Here is a 20,184-nt window from a genome sequence, read left to right on the forward strand (position 1 = left end):
GGTGGTGGGTGTATGGAACAAGTGGCCAGAGGAAGTGGTAGAGGTTGGGTACAGTAACAACATTTGAAAGGCACTTGGACAGGGACATGGATGGGAAAGGTTTAGAGGGATAAGGGCCAAACGCGGGCAAATGGGACTGGCTCAGGAAGATATCTTGGTTGGCATGGACGAGTTGGGCTGAAGGGCCTGTCTCTGCGCTGTATAACTCCATGACATGTTACATAAATAATATGCATTGCATGCCTATGTTGAACAAAACGAAATAATGATGCCCCAAATTTAACTACAGACAAAGATATTTATATACACAGGCTAAATATATAGGTCATATATAAAATAAATGCAATTCACAAGAGCTTAAAATTGAACTGTTAACACAATATAGGCAACTTTCTGTGTGTTTATGCAAAATGCAACGCTCAGCCCCTCCCTCAGCAGTGGAGGGGAGGGGGGGGGGGCGGAGGAACTCTTTGTCGGCGGCGGAGGCGGCTGACGCAAGCCTGCGTGCCCGGCCGGCCGGGCGGCCGACCGACCGGGGCGGAGGAATAGCGTGAGTGAGCAGACGCGGAGCGGCCGCCATCGGCCGAGCGAAGCCCCGAGTCCGGCGGCGGCGGCGGCGGCAAGTCAGGGAGCGGCGGTCGATTTTAAACCACCACCACCCTCCTCCTCCCAACCGTTCCCCTCACCCCGGGAACCCCTCGCACCGCGGGAGGCAGACCCGCCCGCCGACTGACACCCGACCGAACCGGGAGGGGAGGGGACCCCGCCTTACCGAGCGAAGCGGACGACGGATGGTGCGGCCGGAGTGGCGGTTGGTGACCCCGGAGTGACCCCCCCCTCCTCGCGCGCGCCCCCCACGTGCCCGCGCCCGTGACGTCAGCGCCCCCCCCTCCTCTCCCCCCTCCCCCGCCCACGGGGTCGCCAGATGTCGGAGTTCGAGGAGTTCGTGGCGCCGCCCGAGTGCCCGGTGTTCGAGCCGAGCTGGGAGGAGTTCGGCGACCCGCTCGGCTACATCGCCAAGATCCGGCCGGTGGCCGAGCGCAGCGGCATCTGCAAGATCCGGCCGCCCCTGGTGAGAGAGGGTTGGGGGGTGCTCGGGAGCTGGGGGGCAGGTGGGTACCGGGTCAGAGGGGGGGGTGGTACCGGGTCAGGGGGGGGGTGGTACCGGGACAGAGAGGGGGTGGTACCGGGGATGGGTACCGGGTCAGAGAGGGGGTGGTACCGGGGGTGGGTACCGGGTCAGAGAGGGGGTGGGTACTGGGTCAGAGAGGGGGTGGTACTGGGGATGGGTACCGGGGCAGAGAGGGGGGTGGTACCAGGGCAGGTACCAGGATGGAGAGGGGGTGGTACCAGGGCAGGTACCGGGATGGAGAGGGGTTGGTACCGCGGGTGAGTACCGGGACGAAGAGGGGTGGGTAACGGGACGGAGAGGGGTTGGTACCCGGGGCGGGTAGCGGGACAGAGAGGGGGTGGTACCGGGGGCGGGTAACGGGACGGAGAGGGGGTGGTCCCGGGGCTGGGTACTTGGACGGAGAGCGGATGGTACCCAGGATGGCTACCGGGATGGAGGGGGTTGGTACAGGGGTGGGGACAGAGAGGGGGTGGTTCTGGGGCTGGGTGCTCGGATGGAGAGGGGGTGGTACCAGGGCTGGTTACCAGGGCAGAGAAGGGTGGTAGTGGGATAGAGAGGGGGTGGTACTGGGGCTGTGTACTGGGACGGAGAGGGGGTGGTACTGGGACAGCGAAGGGGTGGTACTGGGGTAGAGAAGGTGTGTGGTACGGGAAATATGGACTAGGGTAGAGATGGTCAGTGGCTGAGTGCCACAGCATCCCAAAGATCTGGCTGCCCCCGGTGAGCAGGGGAATAGTGAGCCAGGGAGACTGCGTAAGGATAGTTGGGAGCGGTGGTTATTGCGAATATACACAGAGAGAGAGGGTGGGATCACAACGATCCAGCTGGAGGTGGCAACTGTGTTGGCAGGATCTGGCAGGTTTCCGAAGCAGGGGCAGCCCACCGGCACAAGAGAGAGGAAAAGAAAGGGAAGATGGAACGTGTTGTATAGTTTAGGGATAGAAAGGCTGTAGTACTGGATGTAACTGTTGGGGTACAGAGGGTGGGGTGCTACATTGGCCAGCGGCAATATCTTTAAACCTGCGTTGGGAGGAGTTGGTTGGTATGGATAGATGGCTTAAATGTTCAGGGATAGAGCGGGGTTAATACCATTGGTATACATGTGATTTGAAGGGTGGGGATCTCTATGTGATGGGATCTCACAGGTGTTGGGGTTGAGGTGTATGCTGGAATAGAAAGGGTTGGTACCGGGAGGATTTCGGGATAGGGATGAGTTGAAAATGCAGGGAACGCAGGATAGGAAGGGTGTGATGCCATGATGCGAGGTGCTTTGATGTAGAAATAGAGGAGATGATGCTGGCATTATGTACTGGGATAGTGACGTGGGCATTTCCATTGCTAGGCTCCAGCTGTCTCTGCAAAAATCAGACCTCTGCTGGTGCGAGAGAGCGAGGTTGTACAAGGGCATGCAGGCACATTGAGAGGGTGTGTACATGCAAGGACTGAGCCGTGGTGGCCATAGGTTCTGGAGTTCAGAAGGTGGTACAAGGTGTGTTCAAGGATGGGTGGGGGGGCATACTATGGAGAGAGGGAGTGATAACAGGAGTACTAGGGGAGAGAAGTGGTGGTGCTGGGATATAATGCTCAGAGATAATGAGGGAGTGAAACCTGTTTGTACGGAGTCCATGCTGAGTGAGAGGTTTTATTGGGTTAGATGTCAAAATGTTTCTGCCAGTGGGTGGAAGTAGGGGATATGGTTACAAGATTAGGGGGCAGTCATTTAAAACCAAGGTGCGTAGGAATTTCTCGCAGTCGGTGGTGAACCTCTGGAATTCTCTACCCTGGAGAGTTGTTGTGGCTGGATCATTGAGGACGTAGATAGTTTTTTGAATGATCAAGGAATAGAGGGCAATGGGGATCTGGCACAGAATAGTGGATGAGGCAGATCAGCCATGATTCTTCTGTTCTTGTGTCAGAATAGTGTGGAGAGATGGGGGGGGGGGGGGGGGTGCTATAATGCTAAAGGCCCAGCTAGTATCGTAGCACAGAGGTGTCTGTATCTGTATTGTCCTGCTGAGATTCTGCTAGGGGTTGGAGCAGTGAAAAGATGTTGGGATAGAGACGAGCTGGTGCCAAGGAGTGTTTGGGAGAGAAGAGGGAGTGAAGTTTGCGGATGGAGAGGGTGGGAAGTTGCAACAGGATCCAGCCTGTGCTGATCGTTGTAAGATCTGAAAATCCAATCCCCCCCTTCCCCTGCTGAATGGGGGTGGGGGGGGGTTGTACTGGATTAGGAAAGGGTAAACCATGGGATAGAGAGGGAAATGGCTTATGATGTTTGGGAGGAACGAAGGGTGAAAGAGACGGATAAGGGGATAAACCCTGAGGTAGGGTTTGAGACTGGAGTGTACACCAACGTTGAGTGTGGGGTATTTACTGGGAGACAGAGGGTTGACACCAGTTCAATGACAGAGTGGTGATACTACTGGGTGTGGTACAGATACTGTTCAGGGGTGGTAACGTTGGTTGGCGTATGGGGTGGAGAGGGGGTTATATGAGGACCAGAGAGGGTGTGAGGACACGATATGCCCAGGCAGTAGAGGGACTAATATCGGAGAGAGAATGTGGTTCATATTAGGGGATGTTATGAGGTTACTGGGGTAGAGAGGGGTTAATATTGGGGTAGTAGGAGGACTAGAGGATATAATGTCAGGGCTCAAGCTGGTTAGGCGGGTATGTTGGGATAGAGAGGGACTAATATCAGAGGTCTACAGGCTGATGCTGGGACACACAGGAATGAGGGGCTAATTTTGGGGAACATTGAACTTGGGTGATAGAGAAGTGGGGGCATTCTCATGCAGTGTGGGATCTGGAAAATCAGGTTCCCTTTGCTACCCAGGGAAGTAATGAGACAGGGTGTGCAGGTCGTGAACCATCACACCTGCTCCCGTGGGTGAGAAAATAGATGGTGGGCCACCTACGAAATTTATTCCCCCAGTGAGAGAGGGAAGGAGGGAGGTGGGGGAAGTGGGCAGGGAGAACTAGGAGGGCACAATTGGTGGGGGAGGTGGATGGGGGAACGACTGCCTCGGAGGGTCTGCGGTGAGGCGGAATAGACTGAGTGGAGCAGTGGTTACAATGCAGGAGGGCTAAGATGGGTGATGGTGGTCATGGGATCAATGCCGATGTTGGGAATAACAGGAATTCAAAGGATGATGTTGCTAATGAGAACGGGAATGGTGCCTCCCTACCTGGACAGTGCCGGTCTGTATAATTGAGAAATATCCCCACATGCCAACACAGCCCAAGGCATTTCCTGCTCATTGTGCCATTCATTCTCTCCCCAGTACAGTTCTGGCACATTGCGCTGGTACTTCTCTTTCCGTATTTGCACCTCTGGTACATTGTGTCTGCTCCACTGTGTTACTAGCATGTCGTCTCTTCTCCCCCACCCCCAACCATTTTATCTCCTGAACGTTTGGTATCTTACTCCATTTGCATTTCCTGTACATTATCTCTTGCATCCCCACATTGCATCTCTTGCCATTGTCTATTTCCCTTTCCCGCATTGCATTTCCTGCGCGACGCTCCTCCCCCCACGTTGCATTTCCTGCGCGGTGCCCCTCTTCACCCCCCCGCGTTGCATTTCCTGTGCGGTGCCCCTCCCCCCCCGCGTTGCATTTCCTGTGCGGTGCCCCCCTCTCCCCCCCGCGTTGCATTTACTGCGCAGCGCCCCTCTCCCCCGCGTTGCATTTACTGCGCAGCGCCCCTCTCCCCCGCGTTGCATTTACTGCGCAGCGCCCCTCTCCCCCCCGCGTTGCATTTCCTGCGCAGCGCCCCTCTCCCCCGTGTTGCATTTCCTGCGCAGCGCCCCCTCTCCCCCGTGTTGCATTTCCTGCGCAGCGCCCCTCTCCCCCGCGTTGCATTTCCTGCGCAGCGCCCCTCTCCCCCGCGTTGCATTTCCTGCGCAGCGCCCCTCTCCCCGCGTTGCATTTCCTGCGCAGTGCCCCTCTCCCCCGCGTTGCATTTCCTGCGCAGCGCCCCTCTCCCCCGCGTTGCATTTCCTGCGCAGCGCCCCTCCCCGCGTTGCATTTCCTGCGCGCCCCTCCCCCGCGTTGCATTTCCTGCGCGCCCCTCCCCCCGCGTTGCATTTCCTGTGCGGCGCCCCTCCCCCCCGCGTTGCATTTCCTGTGCGGCGCCCCTCCCCCCGCGTTGCATTTCCTGTGCGGCGCCCCTCCCCCCCGCGTTGCATTTCCTGTGCGGCGCCCCTCCCCCCCGCGTTGCATTTCCTGTGCGGCGCCCCTCCCCGCGTTGCATTTCCTGTGCGGCGCCCCTCCCCCCGCGTTGCATATCCTGCGCGGCGCCCCTCCCCCCGCGTTGCATTTCCTGCGCAGCGCCCCTCTCCCCCGTGTTGCATTTCCTGCGCGATGCTCCTCTCCCCCCCCGCGTTGCATTTCCTGTGTGTCGCTCTTCGGTCTCTCTTTTCCCTGTGTTGCATTTCCTATGCATTTTCCCTAACAATGCATTTCCTGCACCCAGGTTTTCTTCCCGTCTTTAACCCGAGGTGTTGACGGGTCAACTTTGTCTTCCTTCCAGGGAAAAATTGGCCCCTTTCCAATTGAACTGATAGGTCATTTGGGTACCTTTCAAGATTTTGTGCGTTAATGTGTCAAAACAAGATTGGATCTGGTCCTCAAATTAACTCTCTTGCGACATTTCTGTTCTGTTGGTGGCATTATCAGGGTGATGATTTGCATTGCATTCTTGTGTGTTATGTGTTTGACTGTATAATATGTCGATAATTGAAATTCAAAACTATTAACATGGCCACCTGCGAATGGCTGTCTGTCAAAGCATCAATAAGGACACTTCCTCTTTCGGGCAAAGATTGAGTTGCATTTTCTTGTGAATTTTGTCAACTTGCACTGTTTTGCATGGGTTGTGGATTCTGCAGCAGTGGTGCAGCTGGTTAGCCTTTGCATTTGGGAAATACTGTGACTCTGCCTTGTCTTGGGTGCATTTAAAAATGTCTCCCACCAATGCAGCCGAAATGAACAGTCTTGTTCTATGTTTAGATATGTGTTGGTTTGTAAATGGAAGGGAGGGGAAGCAAAAGTCTGCCCTCTCTCTGACTTCTTGAGTTTAACTTTGGAGAAAAAGTTATCTTTTGTTTGCATTATTTGGTCTTAATTTTGGCTTAACATATGAGGAGCGTTTGGCTCTGGGTTTGTACTTGATGGAGTTCAGTAGGATGAGGGGGGATCTCATTGAAACCTATTGGACACTGAAAGGCCTGGATAGAGTGGACATGGAGAGGATGTTTCCATCAGTAGGAGAGTCCAGGATCCGCGGGCATGGCCTCAGAATAAAGGGATGTCCCTTTAGAACGGGGAAGAGGAGGAATTTCTTCAGCCAGAGGGCGGTGAACCTGTGGAATTTGTTGCCACAGAGGGCTGTGGAGGCCAAGTCATTGGGTGTATTTAAGGCAGAGATTGATAGGTTCTTGATTGGTGAGGGGATAAGAGTTATAGGGAGAATGGGATTGGGGGAAAAAAAATCAGCCATGATTGGTGCAGCAAACTCGATGGGCCAAACAGCCTAGTTCTGCTTCTATATCTTATGGTCAATTTTTGTTTGCAGAAGGTTTGTGTGAACATGGGCCAACCGGGTGAATTGATGTTGATCGTGGGGGTGTGAGTTTGGATTTTGGGGCTGCTTTGTAATGGTGTCTTGTGTCATTGTAAATGACGGTCAGTTTTAGCATTCTGCTTGTTGGTGGTGTGGTTGATCACAGTCCTTGCCTCATGGAAGGGGTGGGGAAGAGTGGAAAGTGGGCAAAGTAAGTGACCACCCAGGATGCTGGTGATCTCCACCAGTTGGCGGCCTCCAGTAGCGCCTGGTAAATCCTGGGCATTTTGCTTCCTGGCTTGTTTTCTCCCTCATCTCTCATTGGTTCTACAGTACTTGACTTGTGGGTAGGCACGGTAGTGTGGCGGGTAGCGTATCACTTTACAGCGCCAGCGACCCGGGTTCAATTCTGGATGCTGTCTGTAAGCAGTTTGTACGTTCTCCCCGTTTCTGCGTGAGTTTCCTCTGGGTGCTCCAGTTTCCTCCCACATTCCAAAGACGTACAGGTTAGGAAGTTGTGGGCATGCTATGTTGGCACCGGAAGCGTGGCAACATTTGCGGGCTGCACCCCAGAACACTCTACGCGGAAGATGCATTTTACTGTGTGTTTCAATGTACATGTGACTAATAAAGATATCTTCATCATCATCACAGCTCACAAATGGTGCCAGATCTCAGTACCCTTCAGCCAGAATGGTTTGAATCCTCTTGGGCCCTTGCGTAGATCCCTCAGACTTGATCTGCGGATCCTGTTCTGAAATGTGTACATGTCTGGCTCAAGTTTTCATGTACATGAAATACAAACAGGAGTAGGCTGCTCAGCTACTAATGTATCTGATCGGATTAGTTTATTGTCGTATACACCAGGGTGCAATGAAATTCCTTGCCACATATGAAGCTCACAGTAAACAGTATGTTGGTAATTGATTTGTTATTGTCACATGAACTGAGATGCAGTGAAAAACTTTGTTTTGTATGCTCCATTCAGATCATTTCACAACATTAGTACGTCGAGCTAGTACAAGGGAAAACTATAACAGAATGCAGAATATAGTGTTACAGTTACAGAGAGAGCAGTGCAGGCAGACAATAAGGTACAAGGCCATAACGAGGTGGATTGTGAGGACAAGAATTCATCTTTATCATACAAAAGATCCATTCAATAGTCTTATAACAGCGGGATAGAAGCTGTCCTTGAGCCTGGTGGTGTGTGTTTTCAAGCTTTTGTGTCTTCTGCCCGATGGGAGGGGGGAGAAGAGAGAATATCCAGGGTGGCAGGGGTCTTTGATTATGCTGGCTGCTTTACCGAGGCAGTGAGAAGTGAAGGCAAGAGTCCATGGAGGGGAGGCTGGTTTCCGTGATGGACTGAGTGCAGTCCCGGGCAGAGCAGTTGCCATACCAAGCTGTGATGCATCCAGATAGGATGCTTTCTACGGTGCATCTATAAAAATTGGTGAGGGTCAGCGGGGGTCATTCTGAATTTCCTTAACCTTCTGAGAAAGTAGAGGTGCTGGTGAGCTTTCTTGGCCATGGTGTCTATGTGGTTGGACTAGGACAAGCTGTTGATGATGTTTGTACAGTGATACAGTGATGAATGTGAAACAGCAGAATGGTGCAAAGATTGTAGTGCTCGGGAGTAAGGGATTCAGAGGAGTTGATCCGGTGATGACCTCACTCACCCCTTGCTAATCAAGAATCCATCCACCACTGCTTTAAAAGACTCTGCTTCCACTGGTCTTTGAAGAACAGAGTTCCGACGACTCACAACCCTGTGAAAGAGAAAAAATTGCTTTGAGTTGAATAGATGAGCCCACATTTTTTAAACGGGGACCCTTAGTTCGAGATTGTCCCAAAAGGAAACACCCCCTCCACATCCACCCTGTCGAGACTCCCTCTGGTTCCAGTACCTTTCAATCAAGTCCAATCTAACTCTTCAAAAATTGTAGAAAGAGGTATTTGTTGGGCCAGGAAGTGGTGGGTGAAATCTGAGGATTAACAGGCATTGAAAAGCAAATAAAACCCTGCTGATGCTGGAAATATATATATAAAAAAAACAGGAAACACTCAGCAGGTCAGGCAGCATCTGTGAAGGGAGAAGCAGAACCAACTTTTCATGTCAGTGACCCAGAGTCTGTTGTTATTTAAAAATTAGGAGAGTGGCTCTTCAGGAACAAAGCTTGGATAAGCATCTACAAAGGTGATGATGGTTTTGACTTTCTGCACAAACTACAATTGTTGGTTTGCACTCTGAGTGTGGGGAATGCCAGAAAAGCAAACAAATGGAGGCGGTTCCTAGCTCAGCCAGGCAACACGCTCAGGTATTTCCTCCTAATCCTTGGGAACATGGTGTTCAGAGGAGTTGAATGATTTCAGTTGCCCAACTGTGTTAAGCACAAATAGGCACAACTCTCGGATGTGAATTGTCCCCATACCCAGTTAGACCAACACTGTGCTTCATGAAGTTAAGATTCCCACCCCACCTCCTGGCACTGATCATGTCTTGAACACACAAGGATGTGGCACTGTTCAGTTCAATCACAATAGGAGGCCTCTTCAGCCACCCTTTGACCTCCCTTAGGCTTCATGCTGATCTTTCTTCTCCCTCTGTGTCTCCTCTCTCTGATCTTTCTCTCTCTCTCTGATCTCTCTCTCCTCTCCTCTCTGGTCTCTCTCTCTCCCTCCTCTCCTCTCTCTGATCTTCTGATCTTCCTCTCTCTCTCCAGCTGTGCATCTCTCCAATCTCCATGCTCGTTGTTTTCCAACCTCCTGATCTTCCCCTGATTTCCATGGACTTGGCCACCACTGCTGACTGGGCCCATGCCTTGTAAATCCCCTCCCTCAACTTTGTGGGATGTACGTAAACTATTTCATTGAATGCTGACGTCCCTCTGTATAGGAAGACTCAATGTGGGAATGTGTTGCAATAGGTGTTGCATCTGGTGCTGGCCTAACCATCCTCCCCAAAGCCTTGTCAAAAGTGCATTGTCCAAGGTCAAGGATGCCGTTAACGGTTGAGGTCCATCGAGATTTTCCCTATTGTATTGTATTTTCTTTCCCACCAATCCCTTTCCCTCGCCCCTTTTCCTGGTGCTTGCAATCCTTCCAGAATTCCATGTGCTGCAGCCACTCAGTGAAGGAACAGAGCCGAGATGATGATTTAACTCTCTCTGAGACCAGACTAGGGTGTGGGGGAATGCATACCAGCACAGGGACAGTGGACTGAATGGCCTCTACCGGAGTTGGAAACCTTGATAACTGACAACTGCTAAGAACCGTCCCTGGTTTAGGACTGCATGGCATTACGTTTCCCCTGATGCTTCCCAAATACCATGTTGCCTCTGTGCCTGCCTGTGTTGAACTGAATCCTGCCATGTGGCAGCCAGTGTCATTACATAGGCAATGAGGTGCATGGGTCCATTCTTGCATTACAGCGCAGAACAGCACTGGCCAGCTACAGGCCCTTTGGCCCACCGTGTATTTTAAACTAGTAATTAAACGCCTAACTAAATAAATCCCTTCTGCCTACACAATGTCCATATTCCTCCATTTGCTGCACATTCATGTGCCTATCTATCTAAGAGCCACTTAAATGCCTCTTATGTCTGCCTCCACCACCACCGCTGGCCACTCATTCCCGGCACCCACAACTCTGTTTAAACATACATTTAAGGTGAGAGGGGCAAGTTCAAAGGAGATGTAAAATTGCCCCACACATCTCCTTTGAACTTGCCCCTCTCACCTTAAATGTATGTCCTCTAGTGTTAGACATTTTGACTCTGGGGAGGGAAAAGATACCAGCTGTATCTCTGCTTCTCATAATCTTATAAACCTCTTATCAGGTCTCCCCTCAGCCTCTGCCACTCCAGAGAAAACAACCCAAGTTTGTCCAACCTCTCCTTATAAGCGCATGCCCTCTAATCCAGGCAGCATCCTGGTGAACCTCTTCTGCACCCTCTCCAAAGCTTCCGCATCCTTCCTGTAATGGGGTGACCAGAACTGAATGTGATGCCAGTCTATACGGTCCCATCTGTCTGCACATGATCTATATCCCTCCATTTCCTGCTTGATCATGTGCCTGTGTCTAAAATGTTGCTGTTGTATCTGCTTCCACCACCTCCCCTGGCAGAACGTTCCAGGCACCCACCACCCTCTGTGTATATTAAAATAAAACTTCCCTTGTAGATTGCCTTTAAACTTTTCCCCTCTCACCCTAAAGCTTTGGCCTCTAGTATTTGACATTTCTACCATGGGGGAAAAGACCGCTTCTACTCTATCTATGCCTCTTGTAATTTTATACATTTATGTCAAGTTCAACACTAGAAGGCATAGGTTTAAGGTGAGAGGGGAAAGATTTCTAAGGGATCTGATCAGCAACTTCTTCCACACAGAGTAGTGGGTACATGTAAAGAGCTGCCGAAAGAAGTGGTGGAGACGGGTACAATTACAATGTTTAAAAGGCATTTGGACAAATACATGTTTAGGAAAAGCTTAGAGGAATTTGGGCCAAATGCAGGCAAATGGGATGAGCTCAGATAGGAAACTTGGTTGGCATGGATAACTTGGGCTGAAGGGCCTGTTTCCGTGCTGTTTGGCTCCATGACTCCATAACAACAGTGGGATGCAGAACCTGAGTGCTAAAAGACAAGGCTGAAGCATCCACAACATTGTTCAGCTATCCCACCTGAATAATCACTCAACATTGTACGGTGTCATGCCTGCCTCTGTTTTTGCTTCCACGATGCTTTTTTTGATGGGGGGAGTTGATTTTAAATCTGAGATTGTAGTGAGATGGTGGGGTGGGGGTTAAGGCAAGGTGGAGTGTGGACACAGATCCAGTTGAATGGCTGTGGAGCCTTGGGGCAAAGGGCCATCAACCATGTTTGATTGATGCCGCCTTCTGGATCGGATGTTGCTGGGGGCTTATTGTTTAAGGTTCTTTACTGGGTATGCTAGAATAAGGAAGCAGTCTTCCTCGGGAATTGCATAGCACAAGTGTCACCTGGTTTTAATATTGGTTTAAATGCACAAACTGGTATGGGTGCCAACTGCTGTTGTGTAAAGGGATATCTCAGTCTGGGGGGGGGGGGGGGAGGAAGGGGGAGCTGATTTGGAGGCAAGTTTCATTCAGTGCAATGGTTGAGGTGACTCCCTTGGGGGCATAAGATTGATCTGCACCTTAAAAGAGCCTAGTCTTGGGATAGGGTGCCGAGAGAGTGGAAGGAAGAGGTGTGCTTGAATTGAAGCCCCATTCCAAGTTGTCACAGGTGAGGGTGCATTACGCATTCTGAAAGGAAGGGGAGAAAGAGGCTGTTGATGTCCCAGGTCTGTAGTGTCTCGGCAGCCATTTTAGCTTGCGCGAGCTTGCTCTGAAGCTGCAGGGTGTGGTGGAGTGATGAGCAGGAGGAAGAGATCGCTGCTCTGAGCGTCTGCTCCAAAACTGGCCCTTTGAGTGCGTTTGGCTTAAACAGTCTGCCCGTTCACCGTTGCACAGCCCCTTGTGCACGCTGCCCGTTCACCGTTGCACAGCCCCTTGCGCACGCTGCCTGTTCACTGTTGCACAGACCCTTTTGCTGCCACTTGCCAGTTGTACACTCACTTACGCATTTTGTGCCCAGTCACCCATTACACTGTCCCTGCCAAATGCAGTCTGCCTGCTTGCCTGTAATGCATCCCCTTGCACAGCCTGTGTCTTCCCCATGCCTGTCCCCACGTGTAACGGGAGAGTGGTCTGCCCACTCGCCTGTTACACATTCCATGCACAGTGTGTCTGCCCACCCCTCTGTTTCCAGGCTGCAGGCTGGCATCACGTGCTGCTGGAAAATGCAACCAGGTCAGCTCGGCACTGCTGGGCAGGAGAGCACGCGCATTTAATATATAAAAAAATTGCGCCCCGGGTTTAATCATATCTCCTGAAACACAGGGCCACGTGGCACTTTGATAAATGCTGCGGCTGGGTTGGTGTGGGAAGAACTGAAAGTGTGGAGGCACTGTTTGTGGTGGAGGCTGGGAGATCAGGGGAGAAGAGAAAGACCGGAAGTACGCGGCCTACGTGCAGGACTCCCAAGGCGGGGCCTGCTTCGTTGTCTCTCTGGGCCTTGCCTGAGTGAGCTCTCTGCCTCTGTGACCAGAGCCACAGCCCCAGCTCATTGCCCTTAGTGCTGGCCTTGGACTCGCTTGCTCCCCCCGCCCCCCCCCCCCCCCACTTCCCACTTCTGATCCTCACCCGGAGGATCAGACAGCGAGTGTCTCCTTTTATTTCTCTAACTTCAAGCTGCATATCGTTATTGTTTGTTCCCGGATGGTTTAAACTTACGAGCACCTCAAGTTGGAAAGATGGCTGCAGCAGTGTTTGTTTTGCTGATTATTGAATGCCACTCCAGCCGAGATGTGGTTATAATAAGTGCCTTGCAGTTTTCTCCCCACCCCCTCCCCTTCCTCTATTGCCTCCCCCAAGGCCCCCCCCCCACCTATTTCTTCCTTCCCACAACTCCCTCCCAAGTCTGGCCTGTGTAACTCTATACCCCGGTGATGGGGTTTGCCTGGAGTTGGTGGGTGGGGGGGGGGGGATGTGGGGAAGGCTGACAAAGGACGTGCACCGAGCCTACCCTTTTCAGCAGAGTTTCCATTACAGATTCAAAACTGACCCCGGTCTGCACCAGTGGTCCCTCCACTCCTGGGCCTCATTTGTCTGCCTGTGTGCTCGCACGGGCGAGGGAAGAGGGCAGTGGCAGCCACTGAGGGTGTGTGGCCGGGGGAAACGATCCCTTCACACGAGAACAGTGTCTGAGAGCAGTGACAAGCCCAATATGGCTGACAGCGAGTCTCTCGTCAGCCAGCAGCAGGAAGCCACAGCCTGCATCTTTTTAACACTAACTGGAATGATACTTTCTCCCTTTTGCTTCAGCAATCTCATCTCCAGACAACTTAACAACTTTTCCTTTGTTCTTGGTGAAAAGATTAACTCCGCCTGCTCACTGTTACCGTCCTGACTCTCTCTCCTCCCCCCACCCCCCCACCACCCCTTCTTGTATTTCGCTTTATCTATGCTCCAACTTTTTTTTCTCCTTTGCCCATGGGCATTTCTCTCTGCTCTGAATTTTTTTTAAAAAGCTACGGGAATAGCTGGGAGTCTTGCTCCTTTGTTCCCTTGTGTTATGTCATGCATCATCATCGGTAATGAATATTGTGTAGGGTCCGTCACAGCCGGCCTCCTGTTAATCAGGCCAGGCCATAGCTCCTCCTTGCCACTCTCTGACAGCGCACCGCCGTTGTTTCTTGACTCTTACTTTGAAAGCCTTTTGCTTTGCAAAAACAAATTGTAGAGGAAAAGGTTGGGTATCTGGCTACTGGAGTTGCCTGTAGCAGCCAGTGTTTCATGTGATTTTCAGACTCCAGACCTCCTCTTCCTCCATACACTAGACATAAAAGAGGTGTCCTGGAATTGAGATGTATACATTCGCTGGAGGTCAGTGTGAATTAGGAACAGCAGAGCCACTCGGCCCATCTGTCTGTTCCACCACTTAATGGCTGATCTGATTATACTGTCAACGTATTCCCGCCTACTCACCTGGTAACCTTAGAATCCCCTTGTTAGCAAGTATAAGATGAGATTTCTTTATTAGTCATGTACATCGAAACACAGTGAAATGCATCTTTTGCATAGAGTGTTCTGAGGGCAGCCCGCAAGTGTCACCACACTTCTGGTGCCAACATAGCACGCCCACGACTTCCTAACCCATATGGCTTTGGAATGTGGGAGGAAACCAGAGCACCCGGAGGAAACCCATGCAGAGACGGGGAGAATGTACAAACTCCTTACAGACAGCGGCCGGAATTGAACCTGAGTCGCTGGCGCTGTAATAGTGTTACGCTAACCGCTACACTACGGTGTCAACTGGTACACTACGTACCTGCTTAAACAGTATCTGCTTAAAAATAGTCGAAGACTCTCCCTGCACTACCCTTGAGGAACAAAGACCCACAAACCTGAGAGAGAAAAATTCACCTCATCTGTCTTAAACGTGTATTTTAAAGAGTCACCTGGAAGTTGGGGCTTTTAAATGGCTCCACTTTTAATTGCAGAGTCTTCAGATGAATGTGTCGGCTGTGGAGGGCTTGCAGTGTAGAATTACCAAAATGCTTGTACAAATGATTTGGAATATTGTGTCCAGTTTTAGCCGCCCTGCTATAGGAAAGATGTGATTAAGCTGGAAAGAGTGCAAAGGAGATTTACGAGGATGTTGCAGGGACTTGAGGGACTGAGTTATGGAGAGAGATTGAGCAGGTTTGGACTTTTTTTCATTGGAGGATAGGAGAATGAGGGGTGATCTTATAGAGGTGTATAAAGTAATGAGGGGCATAGAACATTACAGCACAGTACAGGCCCTTCGGCCCATGATCTTGTGCCAAAATTTTATCCTGCTCTATGATCTATCTAACCCTGTCCTCCCCTTTTCTATCATTCATGTGCCTATCTAAGAGTCTCTTAAATGTCCCAAATGCATCTGCCTCCACCACATCTGCTGGCACTGCGTTCCACACACCCACCACTGTGTGTAAGTAAAAAAACACTTACCCCTGACGATCCCCCCCCATACCTTCCTCCAATCCCTTATAATTATGCCCCTCGTGTTAGCCATTTTCGCCCCTGACTGTCCACTCGATCTATGCTTCTTATCATCTATCAAGTCACCTCTCATCCTCCTCTCCAAAGAGAAAAGCTCTAGCTCACTCAACCTATCCTCATAAGACATGCTCTCCAATCCAGGCAGCATCCTGATAAATCTCCTCTGCACCCTCTCTATAGCTTCCACATCCTTCCTATAATGACCAGAACTGAACACAATATTCCAAGAGTGGTCTAACCAGACTTTTATAGAGCTGCAACATTACCTTGCAGCTCTTGAACTCAATACCCTGACTAATGAAGGCTAACACTCCATACGCCTTCTTACCAACCCTATCAACCTGCGCTGCACTCTTGAGGGATCTGTGGACGTAGACCCCAAGATCCCTCTGTTCCTCCACACTGCTAAGAGTCCTGCCATTAACCTTGCATTTTGCCTTCAAATTTGATTGTCCAAAGTGTATCACTTCACCCTTTTCCAGGTTGAACTCCATCTGCCACTTCTCAGCCCAGCTCTGCATCCTATCAATGTCCTGTTGTAACCTACAGCAGCCTTCTACACTATCCACAACACCACCAACTTTTGTGTCATCTGCAAACTTACTAACCCACCCTTCCATAACCTCATCCAAGACATTTATAAAAATCACAAAGAGCAGGGGTCCCAGAACAGATCCCTGCAGAACACCACTGATCACCGAACTCCAGGCAGAATATGCTCCATCTACCACCACCCTCTGTCTTCTATGGGTGAGCCAATTCTGAATCCACACAGCCAATTTCCCTGGATCCCATGCCTCCTGACTTTCTGAATGATCCTTCCATGAGGAACCTTATAAAACGCCTTACTAAAATCCATGTACACCACATCCACTGCTCTACCTTCATCAATGTGCTTTGTCACATTCTCAAAGAATTCAATCAGGGTCATGAGGCATGACCTGCCCCTCACAAAGCCACACTGACTGTCCCTAATCAGCGTATGCTTCTCCAAATGCCCATAAATCCTGTCTCTAAGTATTTTCTCCAATAATTTGCTCACCACTGAAGTAAGACTCACTGGTCTGTAATTCCCAGGGTTATCCCTACTCCCCTTCTTGAACAAAGGAACATTTGCCACCCTCCAATCATCTGCCTCTACTCCTGTGGCCAGTGAGGACAGAAAGATGATCACCAAAGGCACAGCATTCTCTTCCCTCGCTTCCCATAGTAACCTTGGATATATCCCATCCAGCCCTGGTGACTTAACTATCCTAATGTTTTTCAAAAGTTCCAGCACATCCTCTTTCCTCACATCGACATGGCCTAGCGTATCAGCCTGTTGTATGCCATCCTCACAAACATCAAGGTCTGATTTACTGGTGAATACTGAAGCAAAGTATTCATTAAGGACCCTCCCCTACCTCTTCTGACTCCAGGCACGTTTCCTCTTTTATCCCTGATCGGTCCTACCCTCACCCTAGTCATCCTCTTATTCTTCACATAAGTGTAGAACGCCTTTGGGGTATTTCTTAATCCTACTTGCCAAGGCCTTCTCGTGTCCCCTTCTAGATCTTCTTAGTCAATTCTTAAGCTCCCTCGTGGCTACCTTGTAACTCTCAAGCCCTGTCTGATCCTTGCTTTCTAAACCTCAGGTAAACTTCTTTCTTCCTCTTGACAAGATAATCTACGTCTCTTGTCAACCATGGTTCCTTCACTCTACCATCCTTACCCTGCCTCAATAGAACAAACCTATCTAGAACACCATGTAAGTAATCCCTAAGCAACCTCCACAGTTCTGTTGTGCACTTCCCCAAGAACATCTGTTCCCAATTTATGCTCTCAAGTTCCTGCCTAATAGTATCATAATTCCCCCTCCCCCAATTAAATGCTTTCCCATATCGTCTGCTCCTATCCCTCTCCAAGGCTATGGTAGCAGTCAAGGAGTTATAGTCACTGTCTCCAAAATGCTCTCCCACTGAGAGATCTGAAACCTGATCAGGCTCATTGCCTAGTATCAGGTCCAGTATGGCCTCCTCTAGTCAGCCTGTCTACATACTGTGTCAAACTCTGCCCCATTTATCCCTTTTACAGTAAGGAGGTGCCTATCAATATTAGGGAAGTTGAAATCACCCATGACAACAACCCTGTTATTTTTTCATCTTTCCAAAATCTGCCTCTTGATCTGCTCCTCAGTGTCTCTGCTGCTATTGTGTGTGTGTGGGGGGGGGGGGGGGGGGGGAGGGGGAGTGGGGTCTGTAAAATACTCTCAATAGAGTGATCGCTCCCTTCCCGACTTCCACCCACACTGACTCAGTAGATGATCCCTCCAGGATGTTCTCCTTTTCTACAGTTGTGACAGTGTCCCTGATCAGCAAAGCCACTCCCCCACCTCTTTTACCTCTATCCCTGTCCCTTTTGAAACATGCAAACCCTGGAATATCCAGCAGCCATTCCTGCCCTTGTGACAGTCAAGTCTCTGTAATGGCCACAACGTCGTAGTTCCATGTACTTACTCATGCTCTAAGCTCATCAGCCTTGTTCCTGATACTTCTTGCATTAAAGTAGACACACTTCAGCTCACCCAACTGACTGCAATTTTGCCCTTTCAGCTGCCTGTCCTTCCCTCACAGTCTCTCTACACTCTGCATCTACTTGTACACTAAATGCACCAACCTCTTACCTATCACTCGGATTCCCATCCCCCTGCCAAACTAGTTTAAACCCTCCCCAACAGCCGTAGCAAACCTGCCGGCAAGAATATTGGTCCCCCTCCAGTTCAGGTGTAACCCGTCCCTTTTGTACAGGTACCTTCCCCAGAAGAGATCCCAATGATCCACAAGTCTGAAACCCTGCCCCCTGCACCAACTCCTCAGCCATGCATTCATTTGCCGTCAACCTATTCTTACCCTCACTGGCACGTGGCACAGGCAGCAATCCAGAGATTACTACCCTTGAGGTCCTGCTTTTCAGCTTTCTACCTTGCTTCCTATATTCCTCCTTCAGGACCTCATCTCTTTTCCTACCTATGTCATTGGTACCAATATGTACCACGACCTCTGGCTATTCACCCTCCCCCTTCAGAATGCTGTGGACCCGATCCGAGATGTCCCTGACCCTGGCACCTGGGAGGTAACGTGCCATCCTGGAGTCTCTTTCACCTCCACAGAATCCCCTGTCTGCCCCCCTTAACTATTGAATCCTCTATCACTACCACTCTTCTCTCCCACCCCCCCCTTCTCTTCTGCACCACATGACCAGGCTCAGTGCCAGAGACCTGGTCACTGTGGCTTTCCCCAGTAGGTCGTTCCCCTCTCCTCCCCCCCCCCCCCCCCCCCCCCCCCCCCCCCCCCAAACAGTATACCTATTGAGGGGAAAGCCCACGGGTAGTCTGCACTACCTGCCTATTCTCCTTCCTTCCTTCTCCTGACAGTCACCCAGCTAGCTCCCTCCTGGAGCTTAGGAGTAACTGCCTCCCTGTAGCTCTTATCTGTGAACTCCTTGTTCTCCCGTAGGAACCACAGGTCATCCAGCTGCATCTCCAGTCCCCTAATGCAGTCTGTAAGGAGCTGCAGCTGGACGCACCTCATGCAGATGTAGCTATCAGGGAGACTGGAGGTCTCCCAGAACTCCCACATCTCACAAGATGAACACACCACTGACCCTGGAGCCATTCTAAATACTCTAGCCTGGCACTAAAGGAAAAATCAAAGAAAGAATGAAACTTACCTTAGCCTCTGCTCCTCTCGCCAAAGCCTCAAGTGCTCCACTCTAACCCTGGTCTGCTCCCACAATGCTTATACCTACCTTCCTTTTATTCGCAGCTGTTAATTAGCCAATGAACTATTAACAATTTGTAAATGTGCCTCTTTTAGACTCTTGTAAGGTGAAACTCACGAGCACACGCACGGAGACTCTCCCCTTTTCATAGATAGAGTGAGATAGAGTGAATGTATCTTGTTCCCAGGGTTGGGGATTCAAGAGCTAGAGGGCATAGGTTGAGGGTGAGAGGGGAGAGATTTAATAGGAACCTGAGGGGCAAAATTTTCAGAGGATGGTCCGTATATGCAACGATCTGTCAAAGGAAGTGGATGAGGCAGGTACATTAACAACATTTATAAGATACTTGGCCTGGTACATGGATAGGAAAGGTTCAGAGAGATATGGGCCAAAAGTGGGCAAATGGGACTAGCTTAGAGGGCATCTTGGTTGGCATAGACCAGTTGGGCTGAAGGGCCTGTCTCCATGCTGTATACCTCTATGACCTGAGTCCATAAGGTGGCTTGCAGTATCTCCCCAATCTGTCCATCAGACAGTGGGTCTTTGCAATATAGTCACTATCAGAATGTAGGAGATATGGCAGCCTATTGGAGCACAGCAGTAGAGTGATAAAGACCAGAGCATCTGAGTTCAGTAATATTTGTTGAGGATTAAGTATTGGTAATTGGTTTATTATTGTCACATGTACTGAGATGCAGTGAAAAACTTTGTTCTGCATGCCATCCATACAGATAATTTCAAAACATAAGTTCATTAAGGTAGTACAGAGGCAAGAGCAATACCAGAATGTAGAATATAGTGTTACACTTACAGAGAGAGTGCAGTGCAGGCAGACAAATAATGTACAAGGGCCATAATGAAATAGATTCTAAGGTCAAGAGTTCATCTTCAGCATACAAAAGGTCTATTCAAGAGTCTTATAACAGTGGGATAGAAGCTGTCTTTGAGCCTGGTGGTGTGTGTTTTCAAGCTTTTGTATCTTTTGCCTGATGGAAGGGTGGAGAAGCAAATATGTCTGAGGTGGGACAGTCCTTTGATTATGTCGGCTGCTTTCCCGAGGCAGCGGGAAGTGTAGATGGAGCCCACGGAGGGAGCCCAGCTT

General features: G+C 50.5%; 1 protein-coding gene across 1 annotated transcript in view; it reads left to right on the forward strand.

The window, feature by feature from the left end:
• Positions 1-529: 529 nt before the first annotated feature.
• kdm5c (lysine (K)-specific demethylase 5C) overlaps positions 530-20,184 on the forward strand; it is a 107,784-nt gene continuing 88,129 nt past the window's right edge. Inside the window, exon 1 of the mRNA XM_052009027.1 lies at positions 530-1,072. Within this exon, the coding sequence (XP_051864987.1) occupies positions 926-1,072 (147 nt within the window). The 5' untranslated portion in view covers positions 530-925. The remainder of the gene's footprint in view (positions 1,073-20,184) is intronic.

The sequence above is a fragment of the Pristis pectinata genome, chromosome 43 (genome assembly GCF_009764475.1).
Source record: "Pristis pectinata isolate sPriPec2 chromosome 43, sPriPec2.1.pri, whole genome shotgun sequence".
In the NCBI taxonomy this organism is placed as follows: domain Eukaryota; kingdom Metazoa; phylum Chordata; class Chondrichthyes; order Rhinopristiformes; family Pristidae; genus Pristis; species Pristis pectinata.